This window comes from Alosa sapidissima, chromosome 8 (assembly GCF_018492685.1).
Source record: "Alosa sapidissima isolate fAloSap1 chromosome 8, fAloSap1.pri, whole genome shotgun sequence".
NCBI classification, from domain to species: Eukaryota; Metazoa; Chordata; class Actinopteri; order Clupeiformes; family Clupeidae; genus Alosa; species Alosa sapidissima.
The window spans coordinates 13,519,950-13,546,825 of NC_055964.1; the positions used below are offsets into that span (position 1 = coordinate 13,519,950).

At 43.0% G+C, this 26,876-nt stretch overlaps 1 protein-coding gene across 3 annotated transcripts; it reads left to right on the top strand.

The window, feature by feature from the left end:
- The first annotated feature begins 253 nt into the window (after window positions 1-253).
- zfr (zinc finger RNA binding protein) lies at window positions 254-26,734 on the top strand. 3 transcript variants are annotated; one of them, XM_042099694.1, is made up of 20 exons: window positions 254-363; window positions 599-680; window positions 4,898-5,183; window positions 5,900-6,041; window positions 6,399-6,614; window positions 8,101-8,345; window positions 8,636-8,842; window positions 9,858-10,215; window positions 11,338-11,531; window positions 11,665-11,784; window positions 11,903-12,054; window positions 13,973-14,138; window positions 14,444-14,670; window positions 17,767-17,917; window positions 19,089-19,230; window positions 22,027-22,124; window positions 23,151-23,246; window positions 23,572-23,683; window positions 24,443-24,540; window positions 25,025-26,734. In XM_042099694.1, exons 1-20 carry the CDS (start codon window positions 327-329, stop codon window positions 25,205-25,207), a joined length of 3,312 nt encoding a protein of 1,103 aa, XP_041955628.1. In that variant the 5' UTR covers window positions 254-326; the 3' UTR covers window positions 25,208-26,734. The 3 variants fall into 3 exon arrangements, with proteins under 3 accessions (XP_041955628.1, XP_041955629.1, XP_041955630.1); XM_042099695.1 differs by having other exon boundaries at window positions 11,903-12,048; XM_042099696.1 differs by lacking the exons at window positions 22,027-22,124; window positions 23,572-23,683; window positions 24,443-24,540; window positions 25,025-26,734.
- Window positions 26,735-26,876: the final 142 nt, after the last annotated feature.

A 26,876-nucleotide genomic window follows, 5' to 3' on the forward strand; every position in this document is an offset into this window, starting at 1 on the left:
ATTAAATGTAGGCTACAGATAGAGACTTTTGCTACAACAATGGCTTTACAAACATAAACGTGCTGTAAGTTAACTGTAGAGAGGAGATTATGTTAAAGTGGACGATAACAAGCACACACTTTGGCAGAGCAAGCCTGCGATAATCATCTTAATTTTCTTAACTGAAGCTTGTTTTCGACCTTGAGGGACAGCAACCATTCCGAACTACAGTTCCCGACTTCACAAATCAGCAGAGCGCATGTCCTTCAAAATGGATTTCCGGGTACAACCTCCTCGCATAAAACCGAAGGGTGACGAGAGAGAGTTCGTCAGAGAACAGGAACCCAATGATTCCCATATGTCCAGTAGTCTCCTTCACCTATGGTGAGTAAAATGTGATAAAATGCATATTTAGTGATCAGGAAATATGCACTGAAACGTTCTAAACACGACGTAGAATGTTTTTGGGTGATTTGCGTTTGGTAAATGCGTCCACACATGTTCGTTTGGACGCCTGTGTGATCCCCTCGCATTATGCGGGGTCTTCACGATAATATGGGCTAACAGGCTAACCAACATTAGCTTAGCGCTCACCCTCGATGTATCTGTCCCTCCGCAGTGCCCGGCCGGCTAGGTGAAGATGCCAAAATGGCTACCGGCAACTATTTTGGATTTACCCATGGTGCTGCTGCGCAGTACAGGTAAGTGTCCCGAACTAAACTAATGGTTAGGAGGTGAATGTAATCTCCAATTTTATCAGTTAAATTACCGATGGTGTTCAGTGTGTCCTAATCCGCATCCGTTGACAACATTGGTAAACGTTGTCCTATCCTGTCTCACTGTATTGTTCATGATTGGGGGAGGGGGTGGAGGGGGAGTGGGTTTGCAGTTGGAAGCTGCTTGCTTGCGAGGAACTTGAGCTCATGCAAGATGGCTAGCCAGCCTGCTGCATTTTCCGAGTGTACACTCATCGAGCATGAAAGAACCATTGATTCCTATCATCAGTGCAGAAATATATAACTCTCGCGCTAATGTTGGCGTGAGGTCGCGTTGTGTTTAGCAGCTAACCGTGCTATCAGCGTTTATCAGCTGCCCACCCATGTAAATGGTGTCGATGCAGCGCGTTAGCAGCTAGGTGTCATAATGATTAGGGTAACGTTAAATAAGTGTGTTTTTTTTTTCACTGACAGCTCGGTGTTATTCTATTTGGCCCGAGTAAGAGATTACGGTTTGTGTTGATTAGCCATATAGATCGGCCGAAACATAAAAGTAACTTAATTAACGTTAATGATATTTACGGTATATAATAGTTAGACCAAACCAGCTGGTTTTCATCACCGAACGAAATTATCCCAGGAAATGTTGATTTACTTGTCAAACATTTTAATGACAGTATTGTTTTGCAGGAGTTTCTGTGTTGAGACGGAATTGTCTACTTTTCGTTTCTGTCTCTAAACTCTAGTCTCTAAGCTTATTAAACTTCTTTGTCCAACGGTGGAAAGAATTTTGATTGAAATTTCCCATGGCGTATTTTGCATAACCTTTTTTTTTTTAATGTTTTGTTTAGCTGCCTAGACAGTAACAACAATCCAGGGTTTTTTATTCAGACATGATAAGTGTTAAATTTTGCACATACACAAACCTATAATTTGAGCATAAACACCCCCAGTTTTCCCTGTCAAGGCTATATAGGAAGATATAGGTTCTGTGGACTCAATTCAGTGACAGGACCCATCCTCCTGCCAAAGCCTAGCTTAGTTAACAAGGTTTTGTAGCTGCAGTCACCTTGCCTCATCTGTCACGATATGGTCACAAATGATAACTCTATTTTCATGAAGTATACAAGGAACTGCATCAGGTGCAAGTGTAGGATGCAATTTCATGTGCACGGGTCCAGCTGACCATAGGAAACTTAATCAATGGTAAAGTTCTGTTATGTTGTGTATGCAAATGCACAACACCTCTCTCTCTCTCTCTCTCTCTCTCTCTCTCTCTCTCTCTCTCTCTCTCTCTCGCCTTATATATAGGCAAATAATTTTTGTTTGTGCTGCTATATTGTTTCTTGCAGAGATGTGTATAGATATGCATTTTGGATTATCTGGTATTTGTAGAGCGCATTTCATATGACAAGCGCAGACCATGTGCTTCAAAGCAGTAACAGAATTACACAACAATCATATGACATGCCCAAACAAAGAAGATAAGGCTAATATAATGAAAGAAGAGGCTGCTATAATAATAATAATAAAATAAATCTATATATCTTCAGCGTAGGAGTGATATTGTATGTGAAGGGTACTTATATTATTATTATTATTTTTAAATAAAAAAACATACCGTAATAAGGTGCAATGGGATGTAATCAGCATAAAAGTGATAAGAACTGTTGTATTGCTAATTTATGGGCTCTATTGAGAGCATAATGTTAAATGTATACAACCTTTTCCAGTATTTCACGTAGGAATGGTAGGTTCAAAGTTGGTTATAACTTTCACAGGCAAATATATTGTTGTTTTTTCAGCGGTGGTGTTACAATGGCATGTTCTAGGCATGTTGTGAAGATTCTAGATAGAAAGGTATTAGCAATTTCAGCTGAACACAATAGCAGGATTTGTCCCACACTGTTTGACCTGGATATAGTGTGGTCTGGACAGGTTATGCTCAGGTGTGTGTAGAAACTAAAAGCTGTAAACTGAATAAAATTAGTCACGGACTGCTTTGTTCTCTATTTGTTAGAGTGCACACCATTTGCTCTATGGACTTTTTCAAGAGTTCCATTATCAGCATCATAGTTGGCCCCACAAGGCTTCCGTTTTAACATTCCATATGTTATCTTAATGCAGAGGAAGTAGATTGGGGCCCAAATAGAACGTTCAAGCATTGTTTTTGTTTTTATTGTTGAAAGGGTCTATACAGGTTTGAATAAGTCCTTCCAGAAGGACGGTAGTCAGAAAAACAGTAGTTCCATTTATAGAGACTGTATAGCCTTCAGATTTTGAATTTTTTGCCAAAATACATTGAATCCCATATTTTCCTCCCAACCATTGTGGTTATAGCTCAACTGCTGGTGCCAAAGTGCTTAGCCATGTTTTGTCACAGCAGAAAATGGTGTTTGAGTGGCATCAGCAGTGTCCACTCTTTTTACTTGAGATTAAAAGACAGTGTACTAGGGTCACCGTTGACATCAGGAGGAGGGAATGTTGTGGTAGTCACTGTGACAAAATGCATTTACTGGCATTTCAAAGTATGTGCTAAGCTTTTGTGCAAAAGCTTTGCTATATGCTTAAAAGGTAAAGGCGTCAGTTTCTTCTCCAGGTCTTAGGTTCTCAGAAAATCTTTTTATTTTCTGAGCAGCAGCAGCATGGGGATGGGGGGTGGCTTATCAAATCATAAACTCATCCTCAGTCAGAGGGCAGTAATGCATGCCTTTTGTACACGCTCAGTGTATTATTGATGGCCCCTGGTTATTTAATACAAGAAGTCTCATGTGTAGATCAATAACACTTCTCCTCCACATGACAAAGGATTTGTCCCATACTTGGAACTTGAAACTTATTATTGAATAGGATTGTCAGGTGTAGGCAGCAAGTAGTTAGCAGTTGCATTCAGATCTTGCTGACAAAAGGGTTGGATAATAAGCACTACTCAGGATAAGTAAACATTGGAATGGAAAAGCAACCTAGAATTTAGGGACACGGGTGTCAGATTGGTATGAATGAGGTAATAATTTACACACGGCACATATAGTGTCTAGCAGATGGGATTATGTTAAATTTACAAACCTTAATGGGCACCAAAGCTGAAATTCTAGTTGATTAGTTGAATGGCTAATAAATGAGCATTTTTGAAGACCTAGCTGACTTTATAACCACTAACTATTAGACTAAAGAATTGCTGTATTTACAGATACAATTACTGTATTTGTGTTTGTGTGTGTGTGTTTGCAATGGGAGCATCTCAGAAGCTATTTAATCCAGCAGCCTCACTCCTATAACCAGTGAAAAGTGCTAAGCTTGCTCATCCAAAAACCCATCGTCGGTTCCTCCCAAGCAGGTCCGGATATGAGACCATGCTCTAATTCTTTTAACTGCAGGCCAACGGCCCATGAAAGTGGGTACCCCTCCATCTCGTCACTGTGGGAGTCTGATTTTGAAGAAGACAGCACCACTAACCGAGCATCTCGTGCCCTATTGATCTCCTCTTTTTATTTAGAGGGTTCCCACTGCATGCTTCTGCACTGCTGGGCCGGATCGGTCTCAGCCTGTCAACACCTGAGGCAGCTGGCTGCCTGTGTCTGATTAGGCTGTTTTTTTCCCCTCCTCCTGCCCTGCCAGTGAGGTGCTATTATTGCTATTTGCCACAGTTAGCCTATTTCCAGTTAGCCAAATCTAAGTAGAGGTCTTCAGGGTTTCTTTCCACATGTTGGGCTCATTACCTGACTATTTTAATCCATTTTATTTATATTTACATTTTTATATATAGATTATCTGTCAGTTAAACCCCAAAATTGAAAAGCCCTGACGGGATTATCAAAGGTTTTAAACGCTAAAAACACAAGGAATACTCTTGCTGTTGGCCTCTGTTGTCTCTGAAAAAAAATATATTTCTACACTTCTACCAACCATAGGACATCTTACCAGCATGTGTATGATGTTACGAGCACATACCAAATAAGAGCATTTTGAAAATCTCTCCTCTAAACGTGATCCACCTTACAGCAATGGCTAAATGGCCTAGTGTGTGTGTTTAATTATATTAGTCGAAGTCTAGACCTGCTTCTTGATGTGTTAGATCATGACTTTAGATTTAGTTTTCTGTAATATAAGATGAAGCCCTGCCTAACTGGTGCCCTTCCCCCGTGTTTGTCTCTTTCCCCCCCCCTGATGCTTGACCCCACCCCACCCCTCCCCCATTCCAGTCAGCAGCCGGCCGCTGGGGTTGCCTACACCCACCCCACCACAGTGGCCAGCTATACTGTGCACCAAGCACCAGTGGCGGCCCACACGGTGGCGGCAGCATATGCCCCAACGGCCGCCACAGTTGCCGTAGCCAGACCTGCGCCCGTTGCCGTAGCCGCGGCGGCTACGGCAGCGGCGTATGGTGGGTATCAGCCGGCGCACGCGGCCACCGATTACGCCTACGCTGCCCAGCGGCAGCCCGAGGTCCCACCGCCCCCTCCCCCGGTCACGTCCCAGAACTACCAGGTAAGAGAAGGCCGCTACGGGAGCACAGCGCAGCTGCAGGGGTGCTATTGCAATTGCTGTTGTCAGGGAAACGAGCCTTCCACCCCCACATGCTCACACACTTCATACCTCTCTTGCTCTCTCTTTCACACTCCCTCTCATCTCTCTCCATCCCTCCCCATCTCTCGCTCGCTCTCAATTGCTCTCTCTCTCTCGCTCTCTTTCACACTCCTTCTCTCTCAATCTCTTTCTCTCTCTCTCTCTCTCTCTCTCTCTCTCTCTCTCTCTCTCTCTCTCTCTCTCTTCCTCTTCTCCCCCCCCCCCCCCCCCCCCCCCTTATGTATCTTCAGCTGTCGCAGAGGCGGCCAGATGCACAGTCAGTGCTTTTGTGAGAGGAATGTGTTCGTGCAGGCTCACTACACTGCTCTAATTTCTGTAGATTTTTTTTTTCCCCCTCCCTGGGCTGCACTTGGTCTCCAGATGGCTGTGTTTGAAGCCCTGTCAAACAGGAACTTCTACTATTTATTCCCCTGCATGCAAACAGAATTGGAATTGTTTATCTTATTAGTTTTACCTAGTAATTGGTGATATTAATTTGATTTGTGCTTTTTTTTTTTTCAAGACTATAGGCCCTTTAGTAGTTTCTGACTTATGTCTACAAACCCCCCACCCCCAACACACTCACACTCACACACCTTGTTCTGTTTTGCTGCGTTGTGGTGCTATGTCTGTTCCAGGACACGTATTCGTATGTGCGTTCCACGGCTCCAACCATGGCTTACGACAGTAAGCAGTACTACCAGCAGCCCACAGCCACCGCCGCAGTGGCAGCTGCCGCCCAGCCACAGCCCAGCGTGGCAGAGTCCTACTACCAGACAGGTACGTCCAACATACACTCAGGTACAGGTACGTCCAACATTGTATTTTGTTTGTGTTGTGACGTAGTTACCCTAATTTCTTAAAAAGTGCTCTTGAAAATGCTTGCACTGAGCCCGTATCCCTCACTGGTTTCACAGGATCCCGTGAGCTCCGGTCCTTAATATAAATCTTCACTAGCACTGGCAGCTGAATGTTTCCCTCTGAGTGTAATTTAATGCCCTCCCTGTCCTTGGGCAGTGAACCACTGCACTGTTACTTAGAAAAAAGCAGTGAGGGAGGAGAAAAATCAATAACCATTCTCCTGTTTACTGTGACAACCACCCACAACCCCTCTTCCTACTCCTACTCCTCCTCCAGCTCCAAAAACCGGTTACACGCAGGGAGTCACCCCCTACACCCAGACCCAGCAGACGCGTCAGGTGACCGCCATCAAGCCAGCCACCCCCAGCCCCGCCACCTCCACCTTCTCCATCTACCCAGTATCCTCGGCGGTGCAGCCGGTCGCCGCCGCCTCCGTTGTCCCGTCCTACTCCCAGAGTCCCACCTACAGTACTAATGCAGTCACCTATTCAGGTGAGTAAATAAACAACCTCCACTCTCTATGGCAGCGGTCCCCAACCACCGGGCCACGCCGGACATTCCTAACCGGGCCGTAGCCTACGACATGAGTTTAAAAAAAAAAATGCATGCAAACTGAACTCAATTTAATTCGCAATAATGTCACGTTTTTACATGGCATAGGCCTAAATGCAGTTGTTTGATTGCACGCATGTTTGCATTTTGCAAGGTCTATTTTCTTACGTCTGTCTGTCCCGCCTTCAACACTTTTACATATTGCCTTCAGCGCTGCGCAGCCTCAGGTCAGCTCACTTCACTTGGTCAGTTCTTGGCGAACGGTAGTGTCACACAAAGTTAGCTAAACTGCTAGAATGAGCAACAAAAAACAAGCATCTTTAGCAGGTCACTGGCCAGAGTGTTCGAGAGCTGCTGCAGAGATTTCTTACAGAAAAAAAGTCACCGCTGCACATTTTAGTGATGAGGACTTCAAATGAGTTAGAGCGTTAGGCTACTTCCCATCCTCCAAAGATCCACGGCAAACCAATGAGTGGGTCCGCAACCCATTTGTCAATATCCCGAATAGTCCTATCTAGCGGGTTTTTGGATCAAAACCAAAGCAGAATATCCCGAGATAGCCGTAAAAGCGCTGAAAATGTTGCTACCATTTCCCACCACGTATCTATGCGAGGCCGGGTTTTCTTCAATGACTGCAAATAAGACCAAATTGCGCAATCGACTGGACATTTCAAACACACTGAGGGTGTGAGGGTGAAGATGGAACCTTCTTGTTGCAGGGAAACAAGCACAGGGCTCCCACTGATTATATTCGTAATGCACGTTTTGTTCCCATATTTTGTTAAGCATGTTCACACTTGATAGATGTAGCTTCAAGTTGTTCAATTTTCATAGTTCATATTGTTCAATTTTCACTTCTTCAAGTTCACGTTTTTCAAATTTTTAAGAGTCCGTTACACTCACTGTTAACTGGAGCTAGTTCTTTTCAAGTAATGCATGCACAACACATATGGACCATGGAACCCCTGAACCCCCCCCCCCCCCCCCCCCCGTTCCGTGAAAAAAAACAAAATGGGAATCAAACCGGTCCATGGTACATAAAAGGTTGGGCACCCCTGCAAACCGCATGCCATAGAGGCATGCGGTTTGCAGTTAGCACCTACCAGCTATCAGCCACAGTTGAGCTGAGGAGATCAGATCTGCTATTGATTCAGAAAATTGCATTCCTTTGATGTATGACATGGATTTTAGCCAGCTGTAGGGGAAATGTTAATCTACTGAAAATGCACAAGGAGGAAACTGCAAATTTGAATTGCATTACACACTGTGTGGTTGTTTGGAAATGGAATTTGTTGTGCAAGACTATGCCCATTTTTGTGAAGTTTGGGCTGTTCTGTTCTACTGTGCTTTGATGGCGATGCATTAGAGAGCCGGTTGAGCTGGTTATGCTGGGTAATGGAGAGGTAACGGTCCTTCCCCTCCTCAGGTACATCATACTCGGGTTATGAGGCGGCCGTGTACTCCGCCGCCTCCTCTTACTACCAGCAGCAGCAGCAGCAACAGCAGCAGAAGCAGGCGGTGGCGGCTGCCGCGGCGACGGCCGCCTGGACCGGCAGCACCTTCACCAAGAAGACGCCCTTCCAGAACAAGCAGCTGAAGCCCAAGCAGCCGCCCAAGCCGCCACAGATCCACTACTGCGACGTTTGCAAGATCAGTTGCGCCGGCCCGCAGGTGAGGCAAACGCAAACGCCTCCCCTGACCACTTCCTGTGCGAGTGTTGCGATGGTGATGAAATGGTGTCCGTAACAGTAAATTATTTGTTGAGAAATCTACACACAAGTAGGTTAGGGCATAGTCTGATGGTCTGTCTCTAGCCTGTGTTTATCACTGTTTTATGTCCTTGTCACCATTGATGTCTGGTCAAGTAATACGTCCTCCATGCCACTGTGCACCTATCGAGTTAATAGTCCATAATACTCTTTCTTTTACCCACCTCCGCCTGTCCTCCATCTCTCCTGCAGACCTATAAGGAGCACCTGGAGGGCCAGAAGCACAAGAAGAAGGAGGCAGCCCTCAAGGTCTCTCAGAGCAGCAGCAGCAGCGGAGCGGGCGGCACCGGCAGCTCGGCCCGCGGCACACAGAACCAGCTGCGCTGCGAGCTCTGTGACGTCTCCTGCACTGGCGCCGACGCCTACGCCGCGCACATTCGCGGTGCCAAGCACCAGAAGGTACCGCAGTACCGTCTGGCACCCTACACTCCACCGCCCCTCCCCCGTGCCAGGTTGGCTGGCGTCACGTGTGCAGTGCAGGGACTGTAGTCAGCAGCATGTTGATGCGTGCTTTTGCACTGATGAGCCGTGACTAGACTACACAAAATAGATTTTAATCTTCTAACAAAACAGTATGACAAACTTTCTCTAGATTCTCAGAATCTGTACCGCTGTAGAGTTAGGCAGCCCTCTCTGATCCATTGATATAATTAACAAAGCATCTCCTTTTTTCTTTTTTTAAAAGATGCCAAACATTCTTAATAAAAATACCTATATTTTGTACTAAAAAATAATGTCTGTGTAACCTTGTTCTTAGTTTTTTCCGGTTGATTCTAAAGTTCCCTCTGTCTCCCAAAAAAGTTTAAAACATTCTTCTCTCTCCCCGTCCTCCAAATTATTGCCCTCCCAAAGGCATAGTGCTTCCTGTCAGGAGGATTTTGGGTGGTACAGGCTCAAAAATAGATTTTGTTTTTTTTTCCAGTTTGTTTTAGCTTAGTTTGCCACTATAAACAGTAACTGCAACTTGATCTAGAAGCTAGTAAATGCTAGTAACTCTCCTGATGGCGATCTTTTAGAAGTTAGTTTCTGGTGAGTCATTTTCTTAGCAGCCGTCTTCAAGAGAGTGTAACCGTCTTTGTCTACATGTAAACATGATGAAGCTTGCCCAAGAGTCATATGAGGTCAAGCTTCTCAAACTTTCCAGCCCATTACCACTGAACCGTCCTGATTCCCCGCCAGTCTCACTGACCCAGGAATAGCCACTCCACTGCAGATTGCTGAACTTCCTTGTAACCTGACGTATGACCAAATAGGCACCAAACATATGAAAATCCTGGAGGCGATCCAATCCTTTTGTAGAGGCTGGCTATCTGTACCCGACCTTTGCATAACTATTTTGCATAACTTTTGTTATTACATTGTGCATTACGTTTTGCTATATTTTTTGTTCTTCTTGTGTTTGTCTTTACTTCAGGTCGTCAAGCTACACACCAAACTGGGCAAGCCCATCCCCTCCACAGAGCCCAGCGTGGTCACCCAGACCTCCAGCGCCACTACAGCGGGGCCCAGCAAGGCCTCGGCGGGCGGCTCTGCGTCGGCGGGCGGCTCCGGTGCGGGCGGAGGCGGGGCCATGGGTACCAGCGTGCAATCTCCTGCTCCAGCGTCTGCGGCGGGCGCCGCCAACTCGTCCTACCTGAAGCCCATCAGCATGGTGAACAGCGCCAGCACGGCGGCGGCCGCCGCGGTGCAGGGCAAGAGCCCAGCGGTCAGTGGCCTGCCCACCAACGGCAGCGTGGTCAAGAAGGCCAACACTCCCAAGATCAACTTCGTTGGTAAGCGTGAGGGCAAATGATATGCCTTTTCTCTTCCATTTGAAATCACAAGTTGATGTTTGTGAAAAATCGTAGGCAATCAGTGTTCTCTTTTGCACATTTGATATCCGTTCTATGCTCATGTGATTTGATGGCTCAGATTAGGCCAACATGGCGTGTTCATGCTACCGTGTTCATGGCACCCTTTAGCAGCATTCCTGCAAATTTTCTCTCCCTTTTATTTTTGTACTTGAAAGGCTCTGCCTGCCCCCCCACCCCCCTCTCATTTTGCATGGTGTGTGTGCGCCAGCGCTCTGGGCTGTGTCTGCCAGCTCCTCCTTTCCGACACAGAGGGAGGGAGGCCTGTTTTCCAGGCCGTGTTAGTCCAACTCCCATGGCCCTACTCTGTCCCTCCATGCCTGAGACTTAGTTGCCCCTCCTGCTGTCCCACGCTAGAATGGCATGTTTGTTTTGTAGCGCCATCAGACCACCCCCCCAGCCCAAGAGCTATAAGCTCCATGGGTGTCTGGCTGGAGGAGTTAAACTCGAAACTGTTTAACAGAGCCAACATTGAATCACTCAAACAGTAACAGTAAATCATTTGCGATCTAATTGGATAGACTCGGTTGAAACATGGTATTTCTTTTTTCAATACACAACAAAGGCTTCTTTTTTGGTGCTCAGTATTGGCAGACCAGCTTTTTATACTTGCTGGAATCTCATTGATGTTAATTACAGGAGAACATTTACAAAGGCTGCTTTCTTACTCCTAACAAAAGCAATGAGGGTGGAACACCATGGATGAAGGGCAAATTATATCCACTTGGCTTATAGTAGTGTACTCTCTACTCTTCTGTGTTCCTGTTTTCTCCATGTTTTTCTGTTTTTTGGTATTCATTTATTTGAATTTCCAGTGAAGTTTGTTCCACTATATTTGTTTATATCGGTCCTCTTGTACTCACCTTTGTATTTATATAGATCACAATTGGAACAAGTCATTGCCCAATATTTCAGCTTCTGCATACTGGAACTTGGCTTTTGCTTTTATCTGAATAAAACTTGCATAAGAAACTTGAGGTTGTTGAATAAATGATAATAGTCGTCTTGGCAGAGGTAACGTGACATCTCTTTCTCCTGTTGCAGGAGGAAGTAAGTTACAGACCACAGGTGTCAAGGCCGATGACTCCAAAGCAGAGACTGCAAAACCTGCCCCAGCCTCATTGGCTGCACAGTCTCCGGACATGAAGATAGAGTCCTCTGATTCGCTGTCGGCGCAGTCCGCCCTGGCTGCCCTGCAGAGCGATGTCCAACCAGTCGGACACGACTATGTTGAAGAGGTGACCTTTCTTATTTTTGGTCTTACAATGCGTTTGACATGCCATATGTTGCAAGCCTATTAATAGATGGCAGTTTGCACATGGTGCATTGTTATGTAATAAACAAGTTTCAACAATAAACCCTCCCTCTTAGGTACGTAACGATGAAGGCAGGGTGATTCGCTTTCATTGCAAGCTGTGTGAATGTAGTTTCAACGATCCAAACGCCAAGGAGATGCATTTAAAGGGTCGAAGACATCGTCTTCAGTACAAGGTTTGTGGATTCATTCGTCCTTCATTTGGTCAGGCCATTGTAACTTAGAACTTATTTTGAATTGTTATGGTCTGAACATGGCGTTAAGCTTTATCGCTGCCGCTTCGTTATCCAACAGAAAAAGGTCAACCCAGATCTCCAGGTGGAGGTGAAGCCCAGTATCCGAGCACGCAAAATCCAGGAGGAGAAGATGAGGAAGCAGCTGCAGAAGGAGGAGTACTGGAGGAGGAGAGAGGAGGAGGAGCGCTGGAGGATGGAGATGAGGTGTGGGTGGGTTTGTGTGTATGTGTGTGTGATGGAAATGTATGGGGTGGGTGGGTGTGTTTGTGTGTGTGTGATATTGTTAAGTGTTGGTTTGTGTGTGTTGTGGTCTGTGTTTTTGTATGGGGGTGGGTGTGAGCTTAAGGGTTGGGTGGGTGAAATGGTAGGCAATCAGAGTGTCCCAAACCATGGAAAACTGGATTTTCGGTTTCTGTTTTTAAAATAAAAGTTCTGTATACCATGTAAACAGGGGAGTAGTAGATGGGACGGAAAATTGCTTTGTAGAAAACAAAAAAGCACTATTTGTCTTGCAAGAGAAAAACATGCGTTACAAGTGGGATCCAGGGGCCAGAGTCAAATTAAAAACGTGGGAATTGGGACCTTCCTCTATAGTTCCAGGCTGTGTGCACTGAAGGGCTTGATGGAGAAAGCACTGTATTCAAGAGACTAGTTAAAACTACTCCACAGGTCTCTATATTATGGGCAATTAGTGGATGTGTAGATTAATACATCTGTGACTAGTAATTTGATTCACTTGCATCAAATACAATTAGGGCTGCAGCTATCGATTCTTTTTGTAATCGATTAATCTAGCACTTTATCGATCGATTAATCGGATATTTTTTTTTTTTTGCATTTTTAAACAACCAAAACAAATAATGCATAACGAAAATGACATGGCTGTAAAATCAAGCAATTGGCACAGAGGTACTTATTCTAACTCCAACATCAGGCTACAAAACTAAGCCCATTTATTGCAATTTACCTATTTAGTGTTTATAAGTGCCAGTGCCAACAATTAAATAATGTTCAAAATGCTCTCTGTAAAATTGCAGCCTCTTGTGCATGACTTAGCTGGGCGAACAAAGCTGTCCATACTATGTTGTGAAGTGCTCGGAGGGAGAAGAGGGAAAGCAATTTAATGTATTAATATGCACAACAAGTTTCATGCTGTAATCTAGACCTGACATCAAAGTAAATATCTGTTTTATGTAGATTTCTACACCTGCAGCATTTACCATTAGGCTACTAACAAATAATTTTACAATTAGGCTACTAAAAAATAGCCTACCATTAGGCTACTAACAAATAATTTTACTATTAGGCTACTAAAAAATAATTTCTGGGTTGAGCCTATTTGCTATGGTAACCTAGCAACGTGTGTGTGTGTGTGTGTGTGTGTGTGTGCACACGTGCAGTGCGTGAGGGAAGATGAGGGTGCATGCATGTGTGTATAAGGGGTTCTTTTTTAGGCATACTGTCTTGCAATTGAACATGAATAAGTTTACTACTTAAAAACATCAAAGCTAAACATTATATCACGACATCGCTACAAATACAGTATGTGATTAAAATCAGCCAACATCAATGTAGGCTATAGGCTACGTAGATGATAGATAGGCTAGATAGATTGATAGATGGCCTACTTTATTGACGCTTGGTGAAACAGCATGGAGTGGATGTTTTCGGTTCAGATGCTTGTTCTTTTCCTTTTTGAGTATGTAATGATCCCAAAACTTTACTTGAAAACTTTAGACATTCTCTGCCATTTATGGACATCTTGACTCCGCCATCGCGCCAGCGAAATTCAGAATGTATCACGATTCACGCGCTAGTGGTGTGCTTCCTGAACAACGGTCCGTGTGGAACAATCAGATCCCTGCCCGTATAGTGCGCGTCATAGGAATTTAACGTAATTTTTGTAATCGAGTTATTCGAGTAACTCGATGAATCGTTTCAGCCCTAAATACAATTGACAGAAAAGTGTCCACCCTTCAAAGGCACTTCACCATGCAGTGAGGCATGAAGTCCTCAGGAGTTCATTTGGATGTGATGTACTCTCATGGCTTGCAAAATAATGAGGTAGTTAAATCAGTGTGTGTTTATTGAGTGAGCATTAAAAGCCGGTCCCTTTGTTCTGTCGCAGGCGGTACGAGGAGGATATGTACTGGCGACGCATGGAAGAGGAGCAGCACCACTGGGACGACCGGCGCCGGATGCCCGACGGAGGCTACCCCCAGGGCCCGCCCGGCCCACCGGGGCTCCTGGGCGTGCGACCCGGCATGCCCATCCCTCAGCCACAGGGCCCAGTGGTGAGACATGGCATCACACTGCCTTTTTATATTCAAGAAGTGTGTGTGTGTGTGGAGATAGATTGAATTAGGTCCATAGGTCTTTCTCAGAGGGTTTTCAGTCAAACTTGAAATATCATGAGCCCTTTCATCTTTCATGAGTGTTTAATTAAACAAATGAATTGTTCGAAGAATGCATTGCAAATGTTGTAATGCAGTGTCATTCATCTAAAATCTAAAGTCAGGAATGTTCATTTGTTCAAATGGCCCAACTCTAAAAACACAACTATATAGGTCTGAGCATCTTGACCTCTCTCCCTCTCCAGCCCCTTCGCCGGCCCGACACCTCGGATGACCGTTACGTCATGACCAAACACGCGGCCATCTACCCCTCCGAGGAAGAGCTGCAGGCCATCCAGAAGATTGTGTCCATCACTGAGCGGGCTCTCAAGCTTGTGTCCGACATCATCACGGACCAAGACAAGGGCAAAGAGGAGGACAAGGAGAAGGAGAAAGAGAAGGAGAAAGAGAAGAAGGAGATCCCCAAGGACCGGTACGCCACTACGGCACAAAATGCTGACCCTTTTATCTGCTGAAAGAATAGATGGGTTTATAAATACGATTTATATCGTATTTTCCGGACTATAAGTCACACTTTTTTTCATAGTTTGGCTGGTCCTGCGACTTATAGTCAGGTGCGACTTGTATATGAAAAAATATATAATTGAACATGTTTTTAAATGTTAATTTATATGAACTGACATGAACCCTACGTGAAACATTATGTCTACAGCCACGAGAGAGCGCTCTCAAATGCACAAGTCCTGTGCACTTTCAGTCAGAGATTAGTGCTTGCACTATGCCTGAAACACACGTGCATACCTAAATGTCAAATTATGGCAGGGATTCTATTTATAGCCGGGCCTCAGATTTGGACAAATAAAAGCCAGTATCATTTTGTTTCAATTTAACTCCTAAAAGAGCTCTTCTTAATATTTTATATTGTTGGTTGGTATTGTTGCCAATGAAAAGTCATTTACACCATGAGTCTCCAACACGTTGCTCTCATTGCTCTCAAGCTAGTCGCATGCTGCACCCTTCTGAGCTAGAGGCTGAAGCCTACATTTAAACACAATTGTTGCTGCCAGGCATCAGCCTATGAATTTTATAAAAAAGTAAATCATGCATAATTTAAAAAATAACTACATTTAGATCTTAGACATCTTTGGCTATACGGAATAAGGTTTCCCTTGCAGCACAGCACACGAATGAATGAAAGCGCGGATATCTTATCTCGCAATAAGTGGATGGCAATCGAAATTCCTGACACTATGAAACTTAATAGTAAGCCATTAAATACCCCACAGATTTCAGTGGTCATCAGTCCCGATATTTAGCAATATAATCAACAGTCCAAACGTTAAATTAAATCTCAAATTAAACATCTGCTTTTGATAGCCTACCCATGCCGCTCCAAACTAAAAGTAGGCCTATATCTCACAATAAAACGCAAGAAATAAAGGACTATATTATAGCTGACTCGAATACAAGCCATGGCCAAATAAAGGTGCTGTGCTTTGCGCAGCCTAAATTTGAGGATTTACGAGTCCCCTAAACATCCCTCACCTGTTATCTAGACATGCATGAAAACATTTGAAAACAAAATGCACTGCCATGTAATATTTGATCGCTGTTTTGCTACTAATTATCTTTCACGTAATGAATACGCACAGAAAGTGAAAGTAGGCCTAATGTGCGCTCCGTGTCTGTAGCTGTCTGTTCACGTCCGCAATCGAACGTCAAATAGAGAAGTCATCCATGTTCTCTACGTTATAGCCTAGGCGGTCATGCTTCTGTATTTGCAAAATTCCTGACTGTTCCTGAACGCTAAATGTTTGTTTTCCTTTCCTGTCGATAGCGGTTGATGTTGAAGCACCTAGGCTATAATTTGACTTCAGCGGTGACAAATCCTGCTGAGAGAGAGAAAGAGAGAGCAACGAAAGAGAGGCACCCCCAAAGTGGTCCTGTGCGCGCGTGTGTGTCTCTGCATGGGGTTCAATTGAAGTCAGAGTTGGTCCGTCAATAGTCCCGCATTCAGGCCGCTCCATTATTATATTAATATCAGACAGGGTACAGGGTAAAATGTGTGGGAATCTCTCGCATTATGATGGCTAGATTTGCGGGACTTTTATTATTATGCTCAATACTAAGTAATAATTTATTCGCAATACCCGCAATTCCGCGCTGGAATTTAGACCCTTTTAAATGTGCATCTTTTTTTCTATCGCTCTCTCGGAGGTGGCCAGCCAAGCAATTGTTCTGCTGCATGCCAGTCTGTGCCAATATATCGTACAAAATGATTGCATTGCATTCTCCACATTTTCAGCTAAATTTTCATGTACCACATCAGCATTTGAGTTCAGTGTTTTTTTTGTAAATTGCTTTACAATTAGCGTCGGGCCTTGTCAGCAGCCTTCGGCTTGCCTCTTTCCACTATTCACTCAGTACAGTTACATAGTCTGTCTGTTCTTAGTCTTGGATTTTGTGAAATACATTTCTAAATATCACCTGCTTGCTGCAGCTTCGGTCTGCACGTCCATTTAAACCCGTATCTTTTTCTCTCTCGAGCATTTAATCTGCTGCCAGCTTGTATCTCCACATCGTCCAAAATGCTTGATTGCATTCTCCACATTTTTAGCTACATTTTCATGTACCACATCAGCATTTTTGTTCTGTGAATCTTTTGTAAATTGCTTTACAAATACCGTCGGGCCTATTGGCCAATTGCCATGGCTTACCTCAGCTTAGGTCACGTCCTTTTAAAGCTTAGGTCACGTCTTTTTCTCTATCGTGAGCATTTAATCTGCTGCCAGCTTGTGACTCCATCGCCCAAAATGCTTGATTGCATTGTATTCTCCACATTTTTAGCTACATTTTCATGTATCATATCAGCATTTTTGTTCAGTGAATCTTTTGTAAATTGCTTTACAAATACCGTCGGGCCTATAGGCCTATCGTTTCGGTCACGTCTAAAACTGCATCTTTTTCTCTCTCATGAGCATTTAATCTGCTGCCAGCTTGTGACTCCACATCGCCCAAAATGCTTGATTGCATTGTATTCTCCACATTTTAGTAACATTTTGGTGCACCTCATGGCATTTTCTTTCAGTGAAAATGTTGCTTTGCAATTACCTTCCTGCCCTCCTTAGCTGCCTTCACTCCTTCATCTTCATTAATCTTTTTGGCCTCAATAATCCAGTTACATAGTCTCTGTTTTTGGTTTTGGATTTTGTGAAATACATTTCTAAATAAATGCGACTTATAGTCCGGTGCGACTTATACATGTTTTTTTCCTGCTCATGATGCATTTTTTGACTGATGCGACTTATAGTCCGGAAAATACGGTAGTAACAAGGTCTGGAGTGAGAATAGAAATGAGGAATAGAAATAGAGAAATGGACATTTCGGAGCGAATTAAAGAAATTGTAAAGGTGTGGAGTTTTTAATTTCTGTAAAACAAACATATCCATGTACTGTGTTGGATTTATAGCAGTAGCATCTAATCATCAAAATGATTATTTAATAAATGTTGATTATTTAGTGTAATAACTTTGCTGCATTGTCCGGTGTGTTTGTGTTTGTGTTGCAGAGCTCTTAAGGGTGTAATGAGAGTTGGCGTGTTGGCCAAAGGCCTGCTCCTCCGTGGAGATAAGAATGTGAACCTGGTTCTCCTCTGCTCCGAGAAGCCCACCAAGAACCTGCTGACCCGCATCGTGGAGCACCTTCCCAAGCAGCTCACGGTATCCACCACCACATGCTCTCCCAGTAGGAGGGCTCAGGCAACAGCCTTCAGTGTTTTGAAAGCTTAGTTGCAGTGTTTTTCCGCAGGCTGTCCCTACTTAATATGTCTGTGCTGTCTTGAAAGTGTGTGTGTGTGTGGGGGGGGGGGGGGGAGCGTGCGCGCTGGAGCTTACTTCACAATAACTTGGCAGCGACGGCAGAGAACCTTTTCATTAGTGTCCAAACACTCAGGCCCAAGTTGTGAATTTAAAAGCAGGCCGGGTGTTTAAAGCCATCAGTCAGGCTCTGGCTGCTCTCTCCTCTGGCTTACCCCTCATTCACACCAGATGCGTGGCGTGTGCGTTCGGTCTCCACCGCGTAGCGGTTGCAGTTCGTGGCTATTAGACGTAATGATCAACTTCAAAGAGCACAGCAAACTCACTTATCACTAAACAAAGCAACTGTTTTGTAGTGTTCATCTGGTGAATGATCCTGCCTGACAAAATAGGCCTTCTGGGCTGAGATTAAAGTGTTCTTAAATTTAATAGAAAACCATTTAATCGTGGTTTTTATCTCAAATCATTAATTAGAAATGGTTTTCTTACATGTAAATACAAATGAAATTCTGGATGTTTTGAGCATTTAATTGGAATAGTGTCCAGAAGGAACTGAGTAATGCCAATAGGACAAGATCATGCATCAACAATGTCAACAGCAGACAAGAAACATACCGGCAGAAGCAGGATTTGTACAGAGGGGAAAATGTGTTTAGAGAGAAGGTGAAATTGAACTGCGAGTAAAGGCTGTGAATTAAGAGATAAAACAGGAGGAGTGTGAAGAATGCCCAGTGCGGTAGGAAATCATCAGCACAGTACCTCCGCATTATGACTGCACACAGTAGACCCATAACTTTAATACTGCAAACAGCTTTGAAAAGTTACTGTGTTCTCCACCAAAGTGGACATGACATGTCCTTGTGGTACACAGGTCTGTGAGTAGTTGACTGCAGTGGAGTGATGAGGTTTACATCAGAAACCAAGAATTGTTCATTAGAGACTTTTAATCAGTAGAACTTCATAGTTGCAACGGCATAATAAATCTTCAGTGTATTAGCCTTATTCCTCCATCTCAAACTTGTGGTGTACTAGTGTCATTGCTTCATATCAAGCATGCACTTGTGCTCCTCTGCAGTTGGTGACACCTGAGAAGTACGAGGTGAAGGGCTCTATCCAGGAGGCGGCCATCATCCTCACCTCCGGCGCCGAGCCCAAGATGCAGGTGACAATCACCCTGACGTCGCCCATCATCCGAGAGGAGAACGCCCGGGACGGAGGTTGGGAAGGCTGTCGCCCCTCTTTCTTTTCGCCCATCTATGAGATTAATTTTACTGTTTCTTTTTTTTTTTTTTTTTTTTTTTCTTTTTTCTTTTTTCTTTTATTCCTTTCATTTTGTCCGCAACTGAGCATGTCTGCTGGCAACAAGGAGTCAGAAAGCTATTGTAGTGATGCCAGGAATAGGAGTCCTTTTGATCTCCAAAATTCCTTAGCCTTCAAACCGGTCCTGGTATGTGCCCGAGCTTATTCATGAGAGGCTTGAGTCTCTGAAAGACATCTGTTGCTTTATTTGCCTTCAAAAGCCTTGGAATATTGTTTTTAAATATATAATATTAGGTTTTCATCATTCAGATCTTCCTCTGTAAATTTTTGTTGATGCTTTCTACATTGCTGAACCAGCTATCCTCTGTAAAAAAAAAAATATATATATATATATATTATTTGCTTAATCATATTCAGATGCCATTCAGATGCCATCCACATAATAGCAGAAAAACCCTTCTGTGTCCAAGGCACCCATTTTGAAGGCAGAGGAGTTATTAATATTCTTAGATATATGTATCTATTCATAAATATACACAACATATTATACATGTAGTTATTCCTTTCTGTTCTCTTAGATACACTACATTGAATGACATTTTGTCCTTAATTGATAAGTTTAGCCTCAGATTACGGTACACGGATGCTCCTGCCCTGTACTCATGTTGAGCTGGGCACTACCATGGGTTTGCAAAGGCTCTCCTGTCTCCCGTCAGCAGTGTTGCTCAGGGAAAGCCCCCTCCCCGCTCTTTGTAACACTTCTCCAGTGCTCTTGAAGCTCTCCTGAACACACGCATACACATATATATATATATATATATATACACACACACACACACACACACACACACACACAAACGCATGATAAGTGTTTTTGCATTGTGTCAGTCTAGTTTTTAGTCATGGATAAGATTGGTTTTTGTTTCCTGTGTTCCAGGGGATAGTTTGCACAACCAAGAACCTCCCCCCTTCACGCACCTTTTCCCCTTTTATTTACCTCCATTAAATTTTAGATGTTATGTCTGTGAATATACCTTTGCAATTCTCTTGGAAAGTAATTCTGTGTACTCATGTATTTTAAGTTGCACACAGAAAAAAAAAAAAAAAAAAGTAAAACCTGAGGGTTTGGGCAGTGAATTTGGGACGTTTGCACAATCAGGATATGTGCAGCGCTGGGAAGAGTTGGTCATGTCCGTCCCCACAGGAAACAAATCATATTTTTGTCTGGCGGTGAGAACTTCACCATTCTGAGGTACCCCCTCCTCCCCGACTACCCCTTTTGTAGAATTGAAAGAGCTCCCCTAAGTGCATCAGTCTATGTGCTGGTCTGACCTCCACCAGACTGCTTTTAAAGAGAAACCGTCTCTTTTTGTTCCCCTTTCTTCATTCTCTTTAATGAATATCAAACATTTGTCTATATAACAAGCAAAAGGCCCTTACATCTCTTACCAAAAATGATAAATAAAGGCGTTAACCTGAAAGCCTTTATATATGTAACAGCATTTTGCTGTAACTTGGCAATCAAGATTTTTATATGGGCCCTTGTTTTATGTTCCATATCTTCTAGTCTTTTCAGATTTTACGTTATTATTATTTTTTTTGGATCCTTGGGGGAGTATCAGTCTGACTTAGAGAGCAGCTATGAGGGGAATCTTTGGTTGGACCTGGGTGGACAGCCTTTCGGTATACAGTGACTGGGTTTGGTCTTTTTTTGGTTATTTTTTTAAGACCCACTGCTGACCAGGTATGCATGCAGTTATGTCCTAACCCCTCTTTGCTGGGAGCTTCCATGTTTATTTTTTCTCTCCAGCACGTACTGCTGCCTCCATGTATCAAAAGCTTCACAAGTCCAGCCCAAAGCCTCCCTCCTTTTTATGACATTTTTCAGTAACCTGTGTCCCATCTGAGGCTACGTCTACGACTCCGGAAGGATTTTTGACCAGGCTCTCTTTTTATCCCACCCCTCCCTCACCTCAAACACTTTGCCACACCTGCCATTGCCATGCTGCTCTAGAGGGTTACCACCAAGCACTTCCCATTGCCTTGCCTCTGGTCCTCCTCACATGGTTTTAAGTTGTCTGAGTTGTGTCCCATGGTCATTTCTTAATAACCACATAGACATTTAGAAAACCCTTGTCTGCCACACAATTAAGGGCGCCATGCCATAGAATTAATTCTCGTTGAAATTAGCAGTTCATCAGTTGTGTAGTTATAACACCAAGGCCCTAATATATTGCACTCTTGATGCACAGGACAGTATAATTAGACACAGGCTGCCTTGATGGATGGTTTTAATTTAGTTGCCATCTCTAGTATATACCAAGGGCCTGTCTACTTACATCAGGGCGTTTCTTGTATTCAGCTGTACATTCTTGCTCTGTTCTTGGCATCCTCCCGACCCAAATCAATACGCGGTTTGAGCTGAGACTATTTTTAAGCCGTGAAAAGCTTGCACCCTTGTACAAAACCACCTCCTCTGCATCCCTCTTTGAGTGTCAGGCTATGCTCACATTCCATTCTTATGCCGTAACCAAGACAACAGTTACCTGGGGAACACTTGGTATGTGTGGCAATGTGTTCTTTCTTGTTCTTGTCAGTCTCTCTCTCTCTCTCTCTCTCTCTCTCTCTCTCTCTCTCTCTCTCTCTCTCTCTCTCTCTCTCTCTCTCTCTCTCTCTCTCTCTGTGTCTTTCTCTCACACACCTGGTCAAACACCCATTCCTCAGCATCATTTGACAATTGGATCCATTTTTAGATGTAACCTCGGGTATGGTGAAAGACCCAGCGGACGTCTTGGACAGGCAAAAATGCCTTGACGCTCTGGCTGCTCTACGCCACGCTAAGTGGTTCCAGGTTCGGAACATCATTTTACTTTCTTGTTGTAGCCTTATGAGATGCATTTTGTGTTTTTTCATTTAATATTTGTTTATTTACTCAATGAAAATGACTTAAAACACCATAACAATACTTTTAAAATGATATAAACAGCAATTTTGAAATGTAAAGAAACATCCAAGGATGTCCTAACTACAAGCAAGACCAGAGTTAAAAAAAAAAAACTCTACATATATTTTTTAGATTTTCTTTGTATTTAAATAATGTTATCTGGTCTCTTAAAAATAATCTGGCATCCTTGTATTCTATTTTTTCTAAATCACAAGTTGGTTTTCTAATTTTTAGTACATAAGCAAATTCCATAAGGCTGCAGAGTATCTTTGCATAAAAGTGTCATCAATAAGTGCTTTCATGTTGAGCGTTTGTTCTGTGATCTAAGGAAAGATATTTATATATTTTTTTCTTTTCTTAATAAGAATAGGGATTGAGAGGAGAGGAGTATCTGATTAGTTTACTGTGCTGTTGGTTATCCCCTGTCAACACACAGGCTAAATCAAGCAGATGTCCTTGACTTGTCAGTCCTTATGCTTTTCCTTCAATCTTGTTTGTTTTCTTTTTTTTGTAATTTTATAAGTGAAAGTATTTGTTTGTGAAAGTACTTGCCACAACAGAGGTCAAGGTCTGTAAGATGACCTGGAGAGCATCTTCCTCAAGCATCTTGCAAACTTTGAACTCTGACATACTAACGAAGAGGTAAAATACTGCTGAAAATGGCAGCTGCACCAAAAAAAAGATGGTCTTAAAAAGAAAAAAGTGATCTGGATTGGCTTCTTGATACTGAAAAACCAAGCAAAACTGAAAAAAAGTTTATCCATAAGCTTCCATTGGGAACAGTAGTGTTACACCTCATGGCCAGAACCGATCCCTGTTGCACACCGCATTGGCAGACGTGTGTGTGTGTGTGTGTGTGTGTGTGCGCGCGCGCGTCCACACCTCTTTGCTCTTTGTGCTAATGATTAACCAAATGTGACTTTCACACCAAAGGCTAGAGCTAACGGACTCCAGTCCTGTGTCATAATCATTCGCATTCTACGGGACCTGTGTCAGCGAGTGCCCACGTGGTCTGCCTTTCCAAGCTGGGTGAGTATCTTTTTGAGGAAAAAAACAAAACTCTTTAATAGCCACCCCAGACCCCTCCAGCAACCCAGCTGTTTAGAGTATGTAAGATATGTTAATGTAAAATGTGCAATATGCAAGATTTTATGCAACAAACAAAATTACCAAGGTAAATTGTCACAATGTTGCACAAGACATTACACATTACATTTCATAATGTGCCAAACCCTGGCTTTCATCATGTGCCAAACCCTGGCTTAAACATGCACATTAAACACTACACTTTTCTATGGAAAAGCCCAGTTAGTGCATCAAGTTCTTAGCCTCCCTGACTTGCTGTTCCCTGAAGGCCATGGAGCTCCTGGTGGAGAAAGCCATCAGCAGCGCGTCTGGCCCCTTGAGCCCCGGAGATGCCCTGCGTCGAGTCTTTGAATGTATTTCCTCCGGCATCTTGCTCCCTGGTAAGACTGCTGGATTGTCACACTTTTATCCACCCTAGTGTCGACGAGGACTTGGAGTCAAAAATGGAAACTCGTTCATCATGATGATACATTTGATGTATTTTGGGTTGTGTAATTCATCTTTTTTTAAACAAGAATTTTGTCAGGGCTCTTTTAAATATTAATCCGTCCATTAAGCAACCTTGATGAATGAGGGTTGTTCTGTCATAGAATTTGCTGAGGTGTTCAGTCTCACCAGATCACTTAGCCAGTGCTAACTGATTAGCTGGAAGGCAGAACAAAATGTTAAACTGTGACTGAATACATTGATACTGTTGGTTATTCTGTTGTTTGTATTGGAGGGGGTTGTATGGTGAAAGATGTTCATATTTAATGTATTAGCAGTTAGTTGATTAGCAGCTGTCGTGGCAGCCATTATCATGGAACTGATCATGAATGTTACTAACGAACGATGGTAATGCCCTTGGACATTCAAATAGACATATCATATGATGGCATTAAATGAAATAATTAGCAATGACCTTGTAATGGCATGATTATGTTGTTGTTGTCGTGGAAGATTTAAGTGATTCTGGTAGTGCATGAAGAAAACCTGAACTGCAGCCAGCTCAAGGCATGGCCTGGTCACACCAGTGTGCAACCAACACCCAGACTGAGGTCATAGATAATTCATTGGGGGAAAGTGTGGTATGGAACCTAAGAAGCATGACGTTATTGGATGCTCTAATTGTGTGTGCGTGTGCGTGCTTTTGTGCTCAGGTGGTCCTGGGTTGATTGACCCATGCGAGAAGAACCCCACAGACACGTTGGCAGCCATGGAGGAGCAGCAGAGAGAGGATATAACCTCAAGTGCCCAGGTATTATTAACTGGATTTCACATAAAAAAAAAAAAATTTTTTAAATACTGGCACTGCCCAATGGTATCTTCAGGATATTAGTGAAGCTTAGTATTAAGCAACCCAGCTGATACACTGACAGTCTGTGATGACGAAAACATTTTTCTCCCATCATGTTTCATAGAAACCAAGTATCTTTCAGTGAATTTGCATTTTACTTTAAAATACACAAAGGTTTTGTCTTTGCCCAAAATGTACATTTCAGGTGCTTTTAATTTTCTAGGTAGTCAAGAACAACAAGTGTATTTCTCATCTGTCTAGACTATTGACTGAAATTTGTTATGTCAAGACAACGTAGGCAATTGCTACTTTTGCTGTAGACTACATATTTATTCTCTACGCTTTGCCTGACACTTGTCATGTTGTGGCTGTTGGAGAAGTCCACACTGAGTAATCTGTGTCCTCGGTTATGACGTCCATAACATGCTTTCAACCTCTTTTCCAGTTTGCCCTAAGGCTGCTTGCATTCCGCCAGATCTACAAAGTCTTGGGCATGGACCCACTGCCCCAGATGAACGCCCGCTTCAACGTGCGCAACAACCGCAAGCGCCGACGCGACAACAGCGACGGGACGGACGGCTTCGAAGCAGAGGGGAAGAAGGACAAGAAGGACCACGAAGGCTTCTAAAAAAAGCAAATTCAAACAAACAAAACGATGGAAAAAAAAAAAAAAACCCCGTAATAATGCCCCCTCTTCCTTGTGTACCGTAGTCTGTTGCAAGGGTGGCAGTCCTTTCCTTTCCTGTCGTGTCGCGTGAAGGCTAGCGTTCGCCTGGCTTGCGTGCCAGTTATGTTATTTGCACTACCATCTATTGGCAAGTTCAGTGGTCCAAGGGAACAACCGATCTAATTCTGATGTCAATGTTAATTCCACAAAGTTTCTGTGACTAGCTCTTCAGTGGAAAACCGTAAAATAGCAGTTTGCAGATTATAGTCTGTTATCAAAAAGAAAGAAATAGAAAAATACATGGCAGAGCTGCCAGGGCAGAAGCCATTTGTTTTCAAGTGAGTGCTGGTGTAGACATGACCCTTCAGGAATGGTGTGACCCCCCCCCTCCTTCCACTACACTTCACACTATGGTTGTAATATTTTTCTTTTTTCTAGTTTGCTGCAGTCGGGTCTTGTTGATGTTGAGCAAACTCGTCAGATCATAGCTTTACAGGGCATTGAAATAAAACAGTCTTGCAGTAGATTGATCTAACTGTGGTTTGGACCTAAACTCATCTAGCTAACGCCATCTTACCCCAAATGTCTAAACTAGAACTACTTCATGACTGGCTTCCTACTTTTTATTCCTGTGTTTTATTTCAACGGAGACATTCCTGATCCCATTATAATTCTAAGAAAAAAATATATATAATTAAAAGTGAAATGATGTGTATGTTAGTCTTGTAGTCATGTTATGATCAACCTGGACAAAATGCTAATGCGTATGAGCATGTATTTTCTAGTTCTAGTACATTGAGGGTTGGCTGTTGGCATATAATAATGATGAAATTTATAATTTGGCTCATGGTATATTTTTTACATTCTTATTTTTTATTGTTCTTTTAAGTTGTCACCGGAACACCATTTCTGTATCATGCCAATGGTGCAAAGTTGAGGTTTTGTCTAAATAGTAGACTACAAGTGTTCTAAATGTTCACAGGGGGGCTGTGACGATAGTCGTGATGCATTTCTGAAAAGACACTGATCCCTGGTTAAGTTTTTGTGTTCATAGTGTTATCCCTAAATGTATCTCTATTGTATATATGTGATCATATATATATATATCTATATATGATGTCTAATATATGTGATCACGCATAAGCTTATATCTTACAATGGATATTCAAAGTGTTCATTTATGTTTTATTGAAGCATGGCTGTGTCATTTTCCCCCATTTTATGTTCTTATGGCTTTGTTTTTATGTTACTGTGGTTTTGGTTTTGATTTTATTGGTTTAATAGAACAATTGCTTGCCCTCAATCTCAATTGAAAAGTAGTTTGTTCAGATCTCTTGAAATGGAAATAAGTTGGAGGGAGAACCATGTAACACCAGTGTTGTAATTTGCAGTTTGATGTAAAACCACCCCTTTGATGCCTGTAACTTGCTGTCAAAGTGCTACTGCATTACAATAAAATAAAAAAAAATAAAGACATTTCCAGAATGACGGATGCTTGAGTTCAATATGTTGTCTTTTTAAGTTTACAACTACTGAATGGACCAAATGACCTCCAGAAGCTGGACAGGACCTGTGACCTCCCTGTGGGATTTTGGGAATTGCACTAACACAGGATGTTGGAAATGTTCAC